The 21,106-nt window shown below is 34.9% G+C and overlaps 1 protein-coding gene across 3 annotated transcripts in view; it reads right to left on the reverse strand.

The window, feature by feature from the left end:
- The window catches only part of TBC1D15 (TBC1 domain family member 15), a 64,543-nt gene that overhangs the window by 4,322 nt on the left and 39,115 nt on the right, over positions 1-21,106 (reverse strand). For 2 of the 3 annotated variants that reach the window (XM_010598890.3, XM_023558979.2), the window contains exons 7-15: positions 20,927-20,977; positions 20,428-20,625; positions 18,989-19,117; positions 18,397-18,500; positions 17,309-17,403; positions 9,369-9,485; positions 4,379-4,479; positions 535-634; positions 55-152 (exon numbers count right to left, since the gene is read on the reverse strand). In XM_010598890.3, coding sequence (XP_010597192.1) covers positions 55-152; positions 535-634; positions 4,379-4,479; positions 9,369-9,485; positions 17,309-17,403; positions 18,397-18,500; positions 18,989-19,117; positions 20,428-20,625; positions 20,927-20,977 — 993 coding nt within the window. The remainder of the gene's footprint in view (positions 1-54; positions 153-534; positions 635-4,378; positions 4,480-9,368; positions 9,486-17,308; positions 17,404-18,396; positions 18,501-18,988; positions 19,118-20,427; positions 20,626-20,926; positions 20,978-21,106) is intronic. The other variant, XM_010598887.3, reaches the window with a different exon arrangement.

Raw genomic sequence — 21,106 nt, forward strand, 5'->3', positions numbered from 1 at the left:
AGAATGTTTTTTCCATAGTAAACATTACATTTATACAATAATTTAAGAACTTACCTCCCATAATCGAAGAATATCTAGAAAACTAAATTCCCTTTTAAATCTGATTAAAAGCCACCTGAAGCAAAAATAAAGATATCCAGAGTCCTGAGATTCTATAAATTAAAAAAAAAATTTGTTTATATATATATACACATATATATATATAAAACTTACTCTTCTGTTAATTATGTCAGAACAGTGACCTATCTATCACAAACTCAAATTTTTCTATGCCATCTTAGGCTATTAGAAGTCCTATGTATTTAATTGCCTTTTACTAATTCAAGGAAATAATGCAAATTTACAGGCTAATTTCTTTTAAAAAGCACCAAATGACAAAAAATAATTATACGAAGACAGTTTGATCCCACACTTTTACTCCTTAGAGGAACCTAGGCAACAGCAGTAGAGTATTATCTGTTTTTAAAAGAGTACCTTATGTTTTCTCTGTGTATTACCCTACAATTCGCTGGGTATAACTTGGGATTTACTTACCTAAATAACTGCAAAATCCACTGTCCAACAATCGAAGTAAGGTACTTAGCTGAATTAGCTGGGTTTTCATGCCTTGCATTTGTTCTTCAAAATTTTGATGCTTTAAAAGTAAATAATAATTATTTTATAATGCATAATCACTGATAACTAAAAGATGATGTCTAAGGACAAATGTTGGACTGGCTACGTTTAAAAAATTACATAATTAAAAAGTTAAGGCAACATTAAAAAAGAACGCTTGGTCTCAAACTAATGGCTACTTTTTGCCCCAATTCATTTGATTTGGAAAAAGAAGAAACCAGGAATAGCAGCTATAGACTGATATATTCACTTCTTACACAGCATGAGAGACTCGGTGAAAGGAACATGCATTTGCAAAATAAACTTTGTCAAATTATTCTCATTGGTAAATATTTCTTCAAATTGCTATGTGAAATAAAATTAGTTTTAACTTTAGCATGTATCTCATTTTAAAGACTGAATTAAGTAGCTACTTCTTATGTTTAATGACACTAGGGAGTCTGAAGTCAAAATCACATTCATGACAATACTAACACATTATTGCATTCTGCACTTTCATTCTCTCACAAGCGTTCAGTGTTTTTCAAAGGCTATATGACGTGTGATAGCAAAAGACTAAATGTGGGAGCAGACACATAAACCCAGCTGTTTCCAAGTAAACCAGGCATTGAACAGGTTGCAAAATGTAAACAGTGTTTCTTCTCAGTAAATTTTTCTCATTTTAGAAGCTATTTTTCATTTAAAAAAATGTTAACATATAATAGGTTTATTGTTATTTTTAATGAGTAAATATAAATTTCTCAGTTTTAATTTTAAATATGATAAAAACAATAGATATAATCCATATAAACAAAAGCTCTTTGGAGTTCTCCATAATATTTGAGAGTGTAAAGAGGTCCCCAGGCCACAAAGTTTAAGAGCTGCTGTGGTTTATATGTTTCAAACAATCCTCAAAGTTAGATTCCCAATGAACACATGAGTCGGGGGGGTGGGGGGGGGGCAACAAAACATGTTTAGAAAGGGTTTTTAGATGATTCCAATCCCTTTAACCCATGTGTCCTACCCCACTATAGTGAACCACTGCCGTAGCCCTTGTGAAAAGCCTTATTAGAACAATATCGCCTCCCTCACACTTTTTTTTTTTTCATTTTAGACTACACTAATATTGCTTTCTTAGAAGTACCTATCAGATTACAAACAATTCATTCTTCGTGAAAAAACATTATAAAGGCTACTAATACTTAATAAACTAGTTTATCTTTAGTGAGTAAAGAACAAGTTTAATAGGCTAATAAGTCATTGTGATAAATATTCTCCACATTTATCACATGAACCTGTAGAAGCAGGGCAAAATTAACTCTTCAGTTAAAAGGATAATTTTTGTTGTGAAGTAGCCAAAGGCTAGAGTTGGTTTGGAGGTACCATTATGGAATATCTATTGCTATTCATTTTGCCAAAAAAAGAAGCACCCCCAGAATGACAGGCACCAACCTCAGAAAAGCAATTATTCCTAGAGAATGAGAAATGGGATTGACAATAGCTCATAAAGGGCATCGACTATATCTATAAATATGTATGTGTGAAGATTATACATACAGAGGAGGAGGCAGGGAAAAGGAAAAGAGAAACTAAAATTACATGACAAAATGGATGGTGAGTCTAAGACAGTTCATTAGATGATCTACACTTCGTGACTATTTCCATAAAAACAGACAGAAACCTATCCCTAGCCTTACATTAGAAGTGAGTAAATATCAATGAAAATAAATAAATGGACATTACATTCGACCACTACAAAAGAAGTAAAAACTTACATGAACTGTAAATAAAAAACAAGGAATTAAGCAGCAGTACAAATTTAAGGAAACTGAAACGACAGCAACACCATGAAAAATAATCTTAAAGATTATTTTGAACACCATGTATTACCCTTTCACTCAAATATTATAGGGGAAAAAACGTTACTAGACAATACACTAAGAAGAGACTTTAGAATAAAGACTAGAAAAAATCCCCAGACAACCCTTAATGAAAAAGGCTAATACAGAGAACACTTACTGTGGAAAAAAAAAAAAGAGTGAAGAAATTGAACTTCATACACAAAAATGGCAAATACTGTAAAGTCTGTATCACACATGTTCAGAAAATGGTCTTTACATCTGAGACCTAAATACCCACACTGGACGCTCACACAACTATGTGTGCACAGATGCCAATATAATTCAGTATGTTCATGTTAAATTTTTTTTTTTTTTTTTTTTTTGAATAACTACTGTATAAGTAGAGGTCTAATGAAAGCACTGGGGAAAGATTCAAGTGTTTATAAAAATCTGTTGAAAAACAACCTGAAGTGGGGCAATAGGAAAATTCTGGTATGCTACTAATGAAAAAAAGACACAATCCCTTTATGAAAGAATGCAGAAAGAGGATAAACAACTAAAACACAAAGAAGGCAGACAACAGTTTTTATATAATTAGCATCAGCTGTATAACAAATGCCTCAGGTTTCTCGAGCACTTCGGAATAATTGGAACTAAGAAGGCAGGCAAATGAATCAAACAAAATAGTAAGAAAGACAAACTATGATATTACCAGATTATTGCAATTGGTAATAATTCTAAAACATTCATTTATGGAAATGGACTAAATAATTGGAATATTTACTAATTTAACAGTAAAAGAACACTTTAAAACAATCAAAATTTATCAAATATACATTTGGAAAAAGACTAGGAGAAGTGAGGATGAGTTGGAACCATGGACAAGAGACTTGATGAGGGAACAGACCAAAGAGGGAAAAACTGGAACGGGAACGAAAAACAGAGCAAGGGGTAAAGAACAGAAGTAAAGAAAAATAAAAACAAGGGTACCACTTGCAAATTTCACATTTGTATCCCCAAAGCCTTGCATTAAATGCAGGGTTTAACATTTTAAATATTAAACAGAGAAACATTTTAAATGATTATGGATTCAAAGTCTTTATCCCCTTTTAAGCAAGCCATTTCAATATCCAACTTCAACGTCCAGCATCAAGTATATAAGCCTTATTTTGAAAAAGGACAGTGACCTATGTAGTCAGGACTTTGGAAATCATATGCGTTTAGCCCTCTGCTTTTTCTACTTTCTAGCAGATACCTGAGAAAACTTTTCTAATTTATTTCTGTTAATACTCTCTCTGTTCTAGTGTCCTAAAACTCTGTCTCAAAGATACATCAATGATAATAGATAAAATAAAATACTCTTTGTACTAACATGTATATATAGACATAGTCCAACTCTAATAAGCACATGCTTCTGGGGAAGTAACAGTGAGTTACTAAGAAAGTGTCAGGGTTACAAATGGTTCAAACACATAAGGTGAAACATCGGTTACTATAACGACAAAATCCAAAATGTTCACAGTAGGTAAGGATATTACTCAACATGACTAAGCTTTATCTTTGGAAACAGTCTGAAGCAGATGATATGAAAGTTCAACTACTTTATAAGAACCGAATTCATCTATTTCATCAGTATTCTATAATGACTCATGGCTCTTCTGAAGAACACAAAACATTTACTGATATGAAATCCTGATTATTTCTGTACTGTAGGCACTTACTATCTACTTTTTGTATTAAAAACCGTGCCAATATTTCCAAGTCCCTTGAAAAAGCTATTAAAAAAAAAGAAGAAAAGAGACATGAAGCAATTTTTTTACATTCCGTCATATGTGGCTACATATAAAAATCAATGTTATAGAATAAGATTCCCACCCAGTACCGTCGATACAACTGAAATCTTCAAAATTAGTCTGAATAAAGCAAGGAGAACCTGTTCTTACCATCTGGTCCATGTAGGATGCAAAACACCAAAAGGCATCCACTTCATTTTCCATCACATATAGAAGAGGGGAAAGTAAGTCACTCATTCCTTGCACATATCCTAAGAAGAACAGAAAAACATAATTAAAAAAATAATAATGAGGCTTCTGAAAAACTAAGCTTTATGCATTCTTTTGCATATATCACTACCATTTTGCTTAAAATTATATCTTTTTGCTTTGAGAAACTAGTGGGCACTGATGTTCATCAAGAAAGGAAAATAAGGAAGAGGAAGTCTAGCCATCAGGTAAGATGAATTATTATAGTTGTTACAGACTGAGGTGCCAAGCAGATATATAGCATATTGTTAGTTTACACAGCACTATCAAAAGTGGTATCATTTCAAAATAATGTATAAAAGTATATGAGAAAGAAGAGCACTGAGAACAGAACCCAAAGGAATATCATATACAAGGATACAAAGTCAAAGATTTGAGAAGGAACAGTGAGAGTGGTAACAGGAAAAAATCAAGGGAAAAGAGTATTGCAGAAGTCAAAGCGAAGCAAGTCGCAAGACCACAGTGGTCAATAGGGCCAAACTGCCACGAAAAGGTCAAGTACAACAAGAAGTGAGAACGTCCAAGTGCTTTAGCAACCAGACCCCTGTAATCTAAACAAACAACAAAAAAAGTTACAGACAAAATCATGTACATCTTTTAAATAATCATAACTAGGTCCTTCTCTCTTTTCTTTCTTTTCTTGTTGCTCTGTATCAACCAATGCTAGCAACTGGGTTTAATCCAATCGATACACCTAAAGCTACCACTTTAACTACCTTTTTCTTGATGCTATTTAAATTTTTCAACTGTGACACTAATTAAAGCCCTAGATTTTAAAAAAAGAGAGGGTTAACTAATCAGACTCCTCATTTAAAAACAAATGAACAGTCCTGGTCTTGATTTTCACCTGAACATGTCGAGGTTCTTGTTTTTTAATTCCATATTATAAAATCCTAAATTTCCTTGACTGGTTTACGAACAGATTTCAAACTTAAGACACAGACTTTCGAACCAATAAAGGGATAAGAGCTCATACTAGGCCTTTTACTTAACAGATTATCATTCACTTTGATAACTTTTGTACATTTATTAAAATTACACAAATATTTTTTCAATAGTAGCTTGGAAGATCTGTGCAAAATGTGGTCTCTCACTTGCAGATCCAAAGCTTACATTCCTATCGGTCACCAGAATTTTTTTACACTGAAGCCATTTAAAGAGCATATATTAAAACATGGGGTGAAGATATCTCTCCTCACATAATACACAATTCTACATCATTCTTCCTATTTTGGAAGAAACTTAAAAAAGACCTCAGGAAGCATGTAAACCATAATCTCTTGACAAAACTCGGATTAAACAAAAAATAAGGAGGCATTCAAATCTCCTCAGCAACCCCTTACACATAAAGGTGTAGAGCTCAATTTGCTATGAGCCTCTGCCCCATCACCTACTGCTCTATCTTTCCACACAGTCTATGTCAAGCTCACTACATTTACATAGTGGAAAAGTGTGGTTCTACTCCCATTAGCACAGAAGGACACCTGGGTCCCACAGACGGTATCCAATTATTAAGACTGTAAGATAACGGCATTACCAAGACATTTAATGAGAACAGCTGAGCAAAATGGCATGTGACACAGTATTTAAATGCAACCATTTCTACAAGTTTATGCAGATACTTTTTAAAATAATTCAGACTTTTCAGAAAAGAAGAAGTGCGTTGGATAGAAAACTAAATTGTTATCAGAACTTTCCTACACGGTACTGACACAGTGAAATCAGTGACAAATATAAAGACTAAACCAATTAAAGCATGAAGGAAATAGGATCTGAATTTAACACAGTATAAAAGAGAACAAATTCACTGGGTCTGACTGCATTTCCTCTATGGTAGAAATATTTCAAAGTATGCTATTTCAAAGACTTACAAAGCACCTTTCCTCTGTTAAAAAAAAAAAATGTTTTATTATAAAGTCATTCGTTATAAAGTTATAACGAATAAAAATTCCTAAGAAGCTAATTTAATCCTTTAAATCTTCAGCTTTCCTATGAGATCACTACCATATTTCTTTTGTAAGTCTTAGTGAAGTAAGTAGCCAAATTCATCTTCACACTGTGGTTGCCTTTAATCTATTTTATTTTATACATGATGTTCTGTGGGGTATGTCATGGGTTGCAGGGGTGGAATTAATGTACCAATTCTTTTAATTAAAGAAAGATTAAACTTGTTTAAATTAACATTCAGTGACACTCAGATTCTGCACTAGTGTAGCACTACTACTATTTCTGAAGTAGCTCCTAAAACTACTTTCATAGCAAATTTGTTTCAGTGGGGAAGTGTGAGAAATGAACACTCACTACCACCCTAACGTATATACTTTCTTACACTGAAAAGAAAAACTTGATGCCACATATAGGTCAATTTTCCGGGTAGATGAAGCTTATTTCTTTGAGTACCAAATTTAAAAAAGAAACAAAAGCCTTTGGGGTTGAAAATCACTTTTAAAAACATTAGGCACCCTCCTGCCTTCTTATATTCATATTTTGAATACCATTTAACCTTTCTTTGGTTATTTAGGATCGTCATTATGAACGTGCACTGCAAAAGACGCCTCGCATAGAAACTTCCTGAGGTCTACATTTTGCACTAACTGGAGTTGGGTGGCGCAGATGGTTAATGTGCTTGGCTGCTAACCTAAAGGTTGGAGGCTTGAGTCCACCCAGAGATGTCGCAAAAGAAAGGCCTGGTGATCTACTTCCAAAAACCGAGCCACTGAAAACCCTATGGACTCCAATTGTGCTCTAACATACATGGGGTCGCCAGGAGTTGGAATCCATTTGACAGCAGCTGGTTATTTATAAACTAAAAATTTCTCTTCCTAGATTTCCTCTGTCTGCTTTTATGATTTTTCTCTTTTCTCCCTATTTGAGATTGTATTCACTGTAAATACACCTATACTTCACTTAAAGAATAAGAAGTCAAACAACTCAGTATGATGGAAGCATGTGTAAAACAGAATAAATTTACAACCAGGGAGCTCTGCTATGAGTAAAGGGCAAGAAATTTGGTTCACCACTTTCCGAAAACTATCTTGGCCTCTCAAAAGGCCAGTTATTTGTGAGAACCTTACTATGCTTCAGGTAATTCTTGAATAAGTAACCTTTAGAATCAGTGTGGGGTTAGTATGGACAAATGGAGATGGCAAGCTATCCAAACATCTGGAAAAAACTGAGCATTCAAGAACCCCTCCTGCAAAATATGCATTAATTCCTATCTTGGAATTATCATCTGAAAGAACAAGACAGTATCTCCTGTACCCTAGGATGCTGATCCTACTCTCTACAGTGGTAGCAGATACTTAAATAGCAATGGGTTGGGGTATTGAAGACATAGAAGTAAGAATGCCAATCAGGAATAAAGGCCTGGGTCTATTCCAGTCCAATTATTTACTACTTGTGTGACCTTGTGTCACTCTCTGAATCAACATAACCTTATCCATAAAGTGGGGATTATTTTCCTATCTTCTTTATAAGGCTGCTAGTAGAATTAAAATCAAATCAAGTATGACAGCACTCTGTAACCTGAAAAACACTCTATCAAACTGCTTTAAATGACTCAATTTGAGCCTCACTATATTTTTTTTTTTATAGGTGTGATAAACAGGATTGGATGCATTTTACATTTTAAAGAGAAATTTGTGACTTTCAACATACTGTCACTGAAGAAGCTGCTACCTCAAAATCCACAAGAGTTTACATCTTCCCCAACATACATATAAGAAGCCAAGAAAAACTTGTTAGCTGGGAATAGATCTCAGTCTTGCCCTCTTTATGATTTTTAAAGGCTGACCGTCAAGGGCCTTATGGTATGGCTGATAATCTGGCTTTTACCCTGGGTGAAAATGTGCTTACTGGTCAATAGCTACAGTAAAGAAAATATCCCCATAATCCAAGGTTTGGTTGGGTTTTATGTGCTAAGTATCCAATCATCTCCAAAAGGTACCTTAAGCTCTGTTAATCTGAAAGGCTGCCAGAAGCTGAAAACATCTATTTCCACATACCCTAGATAATTATCTGCATTGCTGGTCTTAAAATATGGTTCAACTCAATTCCCTAAATCAATTCAGTTACTTTTCTTCACATGGGAGAAAGCCTATCAAAGGTTCCCAATTTTTCTCAGTTCAAGGCATCCTTAATGTCTCTGTAATTTTTCCTAAGGCCTCTTGAGGCCCAGAGAAATAACTAACAAGCCCTGGTGGCACAATGGTTAAGCACTTGGCTGCTATCTGAAAGGTCAGCAGTTTGAACCCCCAGCAGCTCCATGGGAGAAAAGACCTGGTAATCTGCTCCTGTAAAGATTATGGCCTAGGAAACCCTACCACAGTTCCACTCTGTCTTACAGTGTCACTATGAGTCAGAATCAACTAAACAATACCCAGTAACAATAGGTCCGAACAGCTTAATTTAAGTATTTATGCCTATGGACTTAGCATCTGCTGGTCACTCCTTCTCAAACCTTGAAATGAGACTGGACACCACCACCCCCATTTCCAGTTCCTTATTTATTTTCACACAGTACTTGCTTACCATAGCAACCCCAAAACCCAGCTTTGCAAAGATACAACTTCGTCAAAAGGAATGTAGAGCTCTAATGTTGAAACCCTAAACTACTTCAAGCTAGTAGTCAGAGCAGTGTCCTACAGATGTCACTGAATTTCATTTAAAAGTTTAAAATATTCCACTAGGCTCCTGTGAATTTTCTGGGGCATCCTCTGGCCTCACAGCACAATTTGGGAACCACAGCCTTAGAAGTTTCCAGTCCCCTGTGTAACAGCCCTGGTAAGAACTAGGTTACAGAGCTATTACGTATGTCTAGCTGGTTGCTAAAATTAAATTATAAAATAATATATACAAATCTTTTAAAATTAATACTTTAAGGAGAACTTACCTAAATCAAAATCATACATACAATAGGTCATCAAAATGTCATGAAGCAAGATCAACCCTGGATTATCTTGGCCTTCATAAAACTTGTTTGTTCGATCTGTTCTGTTAACATCTTTTTCTAAAGAGGGAAATCACATTATTTGATAACCTTTCAAAAAACAGATTTTTATAAAGCTCACATCTTACAAATACAGTATTATTTTTCTTGCTATCAATTTTACTCCCTTGACAAGTTTTACTTAACAAAAAAAAATTCATCAAATTCCATTTCAGATATACAATAAAGCATCTTTCTGGAGTATTTTTTTCAAAAATCAGTCTACCTCCTTATGGGCAGATTTTAAAATAATCTTCAATTTTTAGAAACCTCTTAATTGAATAGCAGAAAATATTTCCAATGAATTAAAGGCAACACTAAGTAATAATAATTCACATTAGCAGTAAAAATGCCAGTCATGAGTGCAAATGACAGTGTTACTTGAAAACAGTAATGAAAAAAGCTACCGTGCAATCAAGCGTAATCAAAGAAATTTGTTTCATTCATAACTGCTTCATTCATTGATTATTATCAATGTCTTTGTCATGTTCCATAATCATTTTCAAGACAAAGTACTTCCTTATTCTCATACATACATCATTCGTTTAGATATTATTATAAGCAATTTATTTTAATTTTGAAAAACAGAAATCCGCTCTTTGCTTGGAAGTAATTTCACATTAAGAACAGATGTGAAAATGTCACCACGAGTGTATCCAAAGTGGTATCAACAACTGAATTTACAAACATTGATGCCTATTAGGTATATCTTGTTGTGAAAGACTTTGCAACTAGAAAGGGACTCCTCAAACTTGAATTCCTCAGTAAATTAGTAAGAAACTCAAGATGATCAATATACTCTGTAACCAATTCTGTTTAAAACTCATAACTGTCCACCCTCACCATTAAACTAAGTAATTTGAAAATACTCACAAAACTAGTTGTAAACAGATGGCATGAGTACTTTACATTTTAAAGGGTATTTTTTTACATTATTAGAACAGTTCTCTAGCTTTCTGCTAAGATACGCTGCATCTGATTTAGTAAAAGCAAGCATATATCTATACAATTGTGGGTAGATTTTTCAATACAAAAACACATATTATAAAAAATTCACACTATAAATGTAAAATTTCATTTAAAAATATCAATAATGTTCCAATCTCATTTAATAGTTGATAAAGGGGTCCAAAACAATTTTTTTTCCCCCTCAGGCACAATTTAGCTGATGTCAATACAGAAAACCGGGATCAACAGATATTTTAAACATGAGAAAGTTGTTCATACCTTCATGAACTCTCAGTATTTCTTTCCTCTCTTACAGATATTTAGTAATCACAAGCCAGGTAGAAAAAAAAGGGGGTTCAAAAATTATATATAAAAATGAGACAAGTATTATAAAGGAGGTAGTCCTGGTGGTGCAAACAGTTAAGCACTCAACTACTGGCCAAAAGGTTAGCAGTTCAAACCCGCTCAGGGTGTCTCGAAAGAAAGGCCTGGTAATCTGCTTCCAAAAGTTGCAACCCCGAAATCTCTGTGGATTAATTCTACTCTGAAAACATGGTGTTGCCATGAGTTGGGATCAACTCAACGGCAACTAACAATAACATTATAAGGGAACTATTCCTAGAAAGAAAATGAGTACTTAAGTTTAAAAAAAAAGTCCTAGTTTAATATGACTCCCCACCTGACTTGATATAGCTGAAGAGGGCAAATGAGCTGAAGAAAAACACAATGATGCTGAACGATCCCAGCTTATGATCACCATCGCTAACCTCTAGTGGGCCCCTTAGTGGTTCCAGGCAATCAGCTCTATTTCCCTCATCCGCTTACTCTCTTTTTCATGTAACCATCTTACATCTTCTCTCTCCTCAAGCCTCCAGCACCCTCCCCCACATTCTAGCTCTCGGATGGGGATCTTTCTATTTCACTGGGAAAATGGCAGCTATTCAAAGAGATATTCCACAGGTTCCCACTACTCTAACCACATAACTGTATCTGTGCCCATACAGTCTTCCTTCTCTTCTATTACTATAAATGAGCTTCCACGATCCTGCCTGAGAACAACCCTTCCTTGTGTATAACATCTATCCCTACCTGGCTACCAAGTACTTTGCTCCAGTAGTTCCTGTCTCCCTTTCCAGTTTCATCAAATTTTCCTCTCTACTGGATCATTCCCATCAGCATTCAACCATACTGATTTCTCTCACCATCACAGAAACTTTTCTTGAGCCCACTTTGCCCTCTAATTGCTGCCCCATTTCTCTCCAACCTTTCAGAGCAAAACTCCTTGAAAAACTGCATATATTATCTTCAAGTCCTTTCCTCCCATTCCCTCTTGAACTCACTCCAATCAGGTTGTCACACCCACCCCACTCCACCAAAACTCTTCTTCATCAAAATCCTCAATGATCTTATTACTCTACGCAATGGTCAATCTGGGTCTTCACCTTACTTGACATCTCAGCAACATCTGATCCAGCTGAAATGTTTTCTTCATTTGAATTCTAAGACATCACACTCTCATGCTTTTCCTTCTTTTCTCTGCCTGCTTCTTCTGTCTCCTTTGCTGATTTTTCTTAATTTTTCCTACATGTAAGGTCAAGTGTCTCAGGGCTTAGTTCTTGGACCTCTTCTTTTCTAAGTGTATTCACTACCTTGACAATTTCATCTAGTCTTCCAGTATCTATATACTGATAATAGCCCCATTCCTCACCTGAATTCCTAACCTATTATCTATCTCCTACTCTACTCACTTGTGGACATCCAATATCATCTCAAACTTAACATGTCCAAAACCGAGTTCCAAATATTCCCTTCCAAACTTGCTTTTCTCAGTCTTTCCCCTCTTAGTGAACAGCAACTCCATTCTTCCAGTTGCTCAGCCTAAAAGCCTTGGTGTCATCCTTGAGTCTTTGCTTCTTCTCTCATGTGACACTGAGTCATCAGTTAATTCTCCGAAATACGTGTAGAAACCTGCAATCAGGTCTCCCACTGACTCACTCCACCTCCAACCCTGACTCACTCCACTCCAGCACACTGGCCTCTTTACTCTTCTTCAACCATGCAGAGGTCCTGAAGCAGAAACAACCCCACACCTTGTTGTTCCCTCTAACCACAATGCCCTTCACCCACAAGTTGAATGGCACCCTTGCTCCACTTCTTCAAGTCTCTACACAAACATCAACCATTCCATCTCTACTTTCTGGGTCAAGCAGCCATCATCTCTTATCTGAATTATTGCAACAACCTCAAATGGCCTTTCTACTTCCACCTTTGTCCCCTTAAAGCTATTCTCCAGAGACCAGCCAGAGTGACCCTGTTAAAACCTAAGTCTGATCATGTCACTCCTCTGCTCAAAATTCTCCAGCGGCTTCCATCTCACTCAGATAAAATCCCAAGTCTTTACAATGACCAACAAGGCTCTATGTGATCTGCACCTACCCCTCCACTGTTTCCTCTCTGATTTCAACTCCTATACTCTACCCCACCTCACTCCACTACTATCACATTCACCTCTTTGCTGTACTTGTAACATCCAAAGGTCCTGAGGTGGAAGTCTGTCTAGCATGTGCTGTTCCTTTCTGCATGGGATGTCTTTCACTCAGACACCTGCATAACTCACTCTCTCCCCTTTTTCAAGTCTCTACTCGAATATCACCTTCTCAATAAAAGCCTTCCCTCGTCACCCAAGTTAAAACTGCAACACTGCACACAAACTTCCTAACCCCGCTCTCTACCTTATTTTTCTATGTAGCAATTATCACTAACATACTGCATGTTATTTTGTTTACTGTCTGTTCTTTCCCACAGGAATATAATCTCTTTAAGGGTAAGAACTTTGTTTTGTTCACTGATGAATCCCCAATGCCTAGGGAAGCACCTAGTATATAATAGGCAACCAGTAAATATTTATTAAATGAATTAATGTTTAAAATAATTTGACTTTCAAAAAGATCTCTTAGAACCACTGCTCTAAAGACTAAAATTCCTGGGTGTTCTTATGTGGCTCTATTTTTCCCCCTAAGTGACAGCATCTATTCCCACGGATATTTATATTGGTAACACCCAGATTTATATCTCCTATCCAGGCCACTCCAGGCTACTGATTACTTAACATTCCCTTTGTATGTCTCACTTTAAGGTGTATATATCTAACACCTAATTCTATTTTCACCATTCCCCACTCTCATCTCAATAAGTGGTGTCTCCAATTGTCCAATTTCTCAAATCAAGAAACTTGAGTCCAAGCCTTGATTCTTCTCTTTCTCCATCACACCCCAGATTTAATACATCAGAAAGTTTTGTCAATTCTATCACCAATATAAAACCTGAAGCCATCTACTTCTCTATGGCTCCACTACTACCATTTCTTGCTTGACTCTTTTCAACATCCTAATTGGTCTCCCTGTTTCTATCCCTACCTTGATTCGATCCATTTTCCATATAACAGCAAAATGATCTTAATATATAAATAAGATGTCCTTACTTAAAATGTCCCAGTAGTTTCTTATCATAGTTAAAAGTGAAATCCAAAAAGCTAGTATACAATCTATAAGACCTAAAGACAGCTTATCTGCATAGATTTTGTCTTAAATAAAGTATGATGTATACTGCAAAAACTCCCAATTTTTCTGATCATCTTTTTTGGAGCAATGTCTTACAGAAAAAGAATGCTTTAAAATCAACCTATTTTATGCACTTCTACTGGTAGAAAGCATAGTATAGCTGAAAGACCACTTAATTAAGAATTAGATTTGAGTATGAATGAGTCTGGGCTATGGTATTAACTAGATAGATGACCTAAGACAATTTACTCAACATTTCTGGGCTTCAATTTTATCATCTGCTAAAAAGGAGCAGATTAAAGTATGACTCAATTCAAACTATATCATAGGGATTAAAACATCTAAATTTTTCCTCCAATCTCCTGCAAGGAGTGAGAATAGGACACAGAAAAAGTTAAAAGATATGCGCCATCATCATGTGGGAAAAGAAGGCTTATAATACTGGAACAGCTGCTCTCTAAGATCACTTCCAGTTCAATGTCCAAGCAGGAAAAAAAAAATGCCCATTATCATTTTCCCTACTGAAACTAAAAATATCAGGAGGCTTCAGCTGAAAACTTCAGATAACTCAGGACCCCCAACCTTTTAACTTAAGCCAGAGGAAATGCAGTTTATTCTGGTAAAATTTATTTTTCAGAAAAATAAAAATTTCAATCCAAAAGTATTGTTACCAAAAAGATCTCAGCATTGGTCTTTATGTATACTAAAAGCTACCAAATCCCATCTGTTGACTTTTCCAAATATAACTTAGAGAATTTTTTCTTCCACGGAAGGGGGTTGGTAGCAACAGTTGTGGTGGTAGTACATCCCTCTATCTTTACTTCTGAAGCTACAGATATACAAACGCACATACAACATAAGGATTTCAAAAATAAACCCCACTCACTGCTCTCCAAAGCTACCCTAAAATTATACAGATACAGTGTAACAAGATAGTTACGAGAATTAAAACTAGGTTCTATACTTAATAACTGTATGATCTTGGACAAGTCATTTATGCTCTCAATGCTTCAGTTTTCTCATCTATAAAATATAAATCATATTCAGGAGATGAAGTGATTTGGAAGATGGGGATACTTGCAGTGTATCTACTATACAGAGTTGAAAATTATATGTAGTACATGTTACGCAGCAAGTGCTAGCTTGTATTTTTTTCTACTACATCCACTATTACTGATATTACCTCTTCAGCTTCCTCTACTCTATTTCTACAATCATTCCTGTTATTACCAAGAAGAAAACCAAAGTATATCCTTTAAACTACCTTTTTTCAAAATGAGACATTCAAACTGAGTCACCACAAACAATTCAATAAAACAGGTTTCCACATAAAGAAATCACAAGGAAAAAGGAACCTGCATGGAGCTCTGCATGGAATAACTTTTCAATTCATCCACTAGGCCCAGTTATCCCTCTAAAGAGACCACATCAACATGTGAATGACTTCAACTACTCTCAGGCACTTGTCGAATTTTCCTTTTAGATGTTAAGCATCTTTTGAAAAAAGGGCAAACTTTTAAAAGTGGAAATTTTATTTAGAAAAAAATGTTCTAAGTTGAACGTTTATTAAAAGCACTCATGTTGGGTGACAGTATCTTATTTTTGCATAAAAACAAAATTTTTCACTCATTATTTCATTTGCGGTTTAAGTGTTAAGGGAAATAAGAAAACTGAACTTTAAGAGAGTTAAAATGATTTGTCCAAGGACACAAGGTAAGAAGTAGAGCACAGATTAAAACCTAACTCCTTCTGATATCAAGTCTACTTACTTTTGCACTGACTATCCTCCTGTTTTTTCAGTACAAAACAACTACCTGATTCCTCCTATATGGATTCATGAAGCACATACATATACTCTGAATCCAAAAAGAAAAACAAATTTACTTTTTCCACTTTTCTCATTCTCAGATAAATTATCAGTCAGCTTTTCAGTATTCAACATTCCTAAATGATCCTGCTTATTGAACTGAAGCCTGCCAGGGAGAAATGTAGCACAGTAACTGCATTCCTAAATAGTACCCTTCATGAAGAGATGAGCGTACACTCTGAAGACTAATGTAATAATAATAATAATAAACTACCTATGTTATAATATATAATAAAAATATTATGATTATTATCCTTTCCTTTAGTAACTTATTAACCTGATCTTTTTAGTCAGAGCCTGACAACTCAGCACTATTTGGAATTAAGTCTAACGCTTTTATGATAAAATTCTACCAAATCAATTAAAATATACTAAGCATTTCTCTGTTAGGGGTGGTTGATCATCTAAATTTACTTTAATCTAGTATGATGACAACAGGTGAACAGTTAATTCTATTTTCAAATGCTTATAAAAATTTACTATCTAGAGTCATCTATTTCATTAAAGATTTACATATATGTTATGTTTAGGAAAGGTATGGAGGGACATAAACCAACGTCTATTAACCACAGTTATTTCTGGGTGATGGGAACAAAACTCATTTTTATTTTCTTTTTGTTCATCCTAATTTTTCTATAAGAAATTGCTTTTGTAATGAGGTGGAATATAGAAAGTATTTTAAAATAAAATTAACTCTACAAGCAAATAAAGTTCAAACAATTTTTTTAATTCACTTTTTGGAACTGCAAATTAAATATATCAGTGCTTATAAAAGATACTGATTGAATTTATATTCCTATCAGAAGAGAAACAACTAAGAGCATGAGACACACGCATTTCAATGGATTTTCCACTGGCATATATCTTCACTTCTTTAATCTTACGGTGCCAGACCAGTCCGGGGAAATCTCAGCTTCCCTTCCCTGGGCAGTTCAGACCCCAGGCGCAAGTCCAGGCATTTCACTCATCCCCACTCACCCAGAGCTAGGTCAGCAGTCACCAGCCCTTTCTGTTTCTTAGGGCCCGTAATCTGTTGAAATAATTTACAAACTGCAGGGAAACGACTATCTTTAATATAGAAAGAAATGGATACAAACGGTATGGGGGGGGGGGATTCCCTCTCAGAACTTCCATGCCCACAGGGAATACCTTTACCCTGCGTAAAAGAGATGTTTACTTTCTCCACCCAGGAAGCTCTAGTTAGCTTCCATCTTCCAAGGCCTTCTTTCATTGGCTTCACATAGACAAATGATATCATGCCTCCTAAGTTTTTTAAGGCTTAGTCACCACTGGGCCCCCAGGTGATCCCTCTTGGTCTGGTTGGCCCATATTCATTCACCTCAGGTATGGTCCTGCTCTCAGGAACCAGGATCAAAGGCCAAATTGTTTACGGCAAAGGAACTCCACACCTCACACTTATCATGAAGACTTAAATGTAAATCTCTCCAAAATTGTTAAGAAAAAGTTACCTATAAGACTTCTATAATCTCTTAACCTAGAATTTCTCTTCTCTTGTTCCTCGCTGACAGATTTCCACTGTAGTTTCATCCTGAAGTATTCGTCACTAAAGAAAAAAACAATTTTACACCAAAAAAAGCTATTTAAACATTTTTAACTGAGTTTTCTATAAGCAATATACCCAAAGCATTTATGATGCTAGTGGGATGCAAGTCTATTATGAAATATTTAGTTATGATAATGAGTGAAAACAAAGGAAAAATAAAACGATGTCACAAAGTTTATATGATAAAACATTTACTTCAATTCTTAAGATCATACCTAAAATTATTCTAGTCATTAAATATTTTAACCACTAAAGTTTTCTGAATAAATATAAATGTAATTTTTTTTTTAATGTAACATAAGAGTTCCTGCTTTCCAATCAGTATACTGCAGAAAAGTACTAATTTGAAAATGTCTTAGAGGAACTACAAACATGGTGAGAAGAGAAATGATTATCAGAGGTCTGAATATGCACAAAATGGTTGAGAGTGGCATAAAATCAAAGGCTAGGCTGATGAACTGGGAACAACAAGTGTACCTGGAAAGGTGGTCTGTGTTTCTTTTCTTTTCGAGTCTGAGAAATAACTTAAATAGAAACACTCCTCCAAAGAAACAATGAAGGACTAGTTTTATATTACAAGAGCACCAGGGAAATAATTTAAAAGTAATTAACTTAAATAGCAAATTCACTTCTAATGAGCCATTTTTCTAATTTCATAAATTGTCCTAGGAATGAATTAAGATGAATTAGACATATTTAAAAATCCTTCTAAATAATCAGTTATCTTTCAAGTATGCAAAAGGCTTGTACAAGGAGACTGAAATTTTTGACCATCTTTTTACACATTCACCAACATGTGGTCCTTCTAATAAGTGTTTCTGGTTTGAAATAATTACAGTGCTCATTTTTTTTTTTTTAAGCTAAGAAGACGAAAATAAAATTATTTTCCCATTCCCTAGTCTATTCCAAATTCTCACCTAGAAATCCCATGCTAATTTGTATGAGTGAGTTACTTGAATTTCTTTGATGAACATATCAACGCCTATTACTTACGTTTTTTGTTTTTGTAATTGAGTTCTTTCCTCCTTGGTACTATCCCAAGGAAAATAACCCAGAAGAAATTTCCAGGCTTGCTTTCTCAATGCATGACTAAGCCCCTGAAGAAAATATTAAACACATTAGCAAAAAAGAATGCAATACTTTAAGTTGATTAAACTTACATATAAACAGGAAGATTAGTATTTAAGAGGTAGCTTAACAGAAATAGTTCAATTCAGTGAATATTATCTTCTTATTGACTTCTAGATTCTGAAGATGTCAGCATCTGCCAGAAAGCTTAAAGATGCAGAGAGTATACATTAGGCTACATAGACAGTGGGGCTGCTAAGTCTAAGTCCAACCTTACTGAATAAGACAATCTCCACTGCAGTGCATGCATCCTTTACCTAACTCAGAGAACTTCAAGGAAGAAAGAATATCTTTCCCTAGGCTTTGAGGGTATACCCCCTACCTGCTCACCCACCTCACTCTGTCCCACTCAACCAGGGATTTTTAAGGCATCATCTATTAAAGAAAGGAGTTCATTTCCACCCTAAAACAAAAAAACTACTAGCAGTTTATATACAATCCATATCATTTAAATTACCCCTCTAAATATCATCTGCTTCATGTTATCCACATTTAAAATTCTTCCTTCGGAGTCAATGTTCTTAGTCCATTCTTCCAGTGATACTGGCTCTCTCCTTTGAACAACAGGTCGCTCTCCCAAATCAATCTACAACAAGGTAAGCGATAATGAAGATACTTATTAATCAGTGACATGAAATCAAGGCATACAGGAACAAAATCTAAAATTCTCTTCCTCAAATGTAAGTTCTAACACTTCGGATATCTTCCCTTGTTTCCCAATGTTGAGTTTATAAACCATAATAATTAGCATTACGCACATTTTCTCTTCTCTAAATACACAAATAACTGAGTTACAAATTCAATGATAGGAAATCCCATAGATTAAAAACATTTATTTTTAAAAAATGTTCTTGCTATTTTGGGTTTCAATTATATGAGTGCAGGACATTCAACATGTAAATTCTATAAACAACCCCTTCAAATTAAATTGTATATTACATTATTTAAAAAGAGAGAATACAAAATTATTCCATTACTCATATTCTAAAATTAGCTCTTCTTCCAAACTACAATTTGTAGTTCTCAGAATTGATTCATGATCCATTAGCTCCACTTGGTATTTTCTACAATTTTTGATTCAATTAACAGATGTGAGTAATTTAAAAATACCATTTGCAAGATAAGCCCTTTAATTAAGTACTACAATTTAGATATTTGTATTTTTCCAGCCATGTGCAAGCCTAGAATTGTACCAAATTTGAAAGCCTTGTTGAACATATATAAAGATTTGCCATCGTTCAGGACTAAAACTCATCTCACTCAAAAAAAGAGCCCTAAAGTAGTGTCCTGACCAGCTGCCTCTGGTATCTAGTGAGAAAACATGCAGATGAGGAACAGAACCAGGGGCAATAGGCAAGGCTCACTATTCACTGACTGCAATACCCTGGAGGAAATGACCAGTTCGCTATCATCAAAAAGTAATCAAAGATACTATTGGTGCCAGGAGTGGGAAGGCAGGAAAAGGGGGAATCATTGTTTAGGAAGCAGTGGGTTTCTATTTATGGTGATGAAAAATTTGGCAACAATTACGGGTAATGGTTGTATAACATAACATGATTAAATGTTACTGATATCATTAAACTGTACACCTGAAAAATACTGAATTGGCAAATGTTGTGTTATATACAATTTTACAACAATAAAAGGTAATCAAAGAGATCCAACAGAAATGAACAGAAAAAAAGTCTAAGAAGTAATCAATGGAGAACATATCAAGGATTTGGTGGCAGGACATGCATTAGTGGTTAAAAGAGAACAAACTAGTTAGCAAAACAAATTAAGAAAAGATTATAGGGAAAAGGCAGGTATCAGCAAAAGTGAGTTTATTTCTATAGCATTCAACACACATCTAAAAGCATTTCTTCTGTTAAAAGTGTAGGAGCTGTCTCTACTCACTCTTGTGATGACTTCAAATCCTGGTTCTTCTTGTTGATTTATCTTTAGGCCTGGAATAGCATCACTAAGAAAGTCTGCCATTTCTGAAGGTGGTCGTTGATGAGCAGAAGGATCGCTGCCTCTCAAACTATCAAAAATGTAGTTTGTGACTTTTGAAAATCCTACCATAGTTGCTGTATAAGGATCCTTTTTAATTTTCTATATAGTAGGGAGAAAAATTAGCATTATTAATTCAAATAAAGAATTAAAATATGACATGATGGACAAAAGGGTAAAGTTAAAAGGGGGGAAGGGGGAAATCAGAACTAATACAGTGTTCTAAGATTATCTTACAATTTTTTTTCTTTAGAAGAAAATTTTAAATTTTCTAAGTCAACCTTTTCATTTGATTAAACTAGTATAATAAATGATAAGCTAATCTTACTGATTAAATTTCAGATAAACAAATGATTTGCAGGCTTCATTCGATCTGCATACATCAGAAATATGCAGTGCTTACTTTCCAGTGGTGAATGGCCCACAACAGCTTTCTTCTGTCTAGCAGTCCTGCCTTCACAAAAAAAAAATATTTCTTGAAGTGTGCACTATCATGCTGATCTAACACAAAACATTTAATAGCTAAATTCCAAAACTCAGAATATTTAAACATGAGTTGACATTTTAATCTAATTACATTAAT

Source organism: Loxodonta africana, chromosome 4 (genome assembly GCF_030014295.1).
Source record: "Loxodonta africana isolate mLoxAfr1 chromosome 4, mLoxAfr1.hap2, whole genome shotgun sequence".
Lineage (NCBI taxonomy): Eukaryota > Metazoa > Chordata > Mammalia > Proboscidea > Elephantidae > Loxodonta > Loxodonta africana.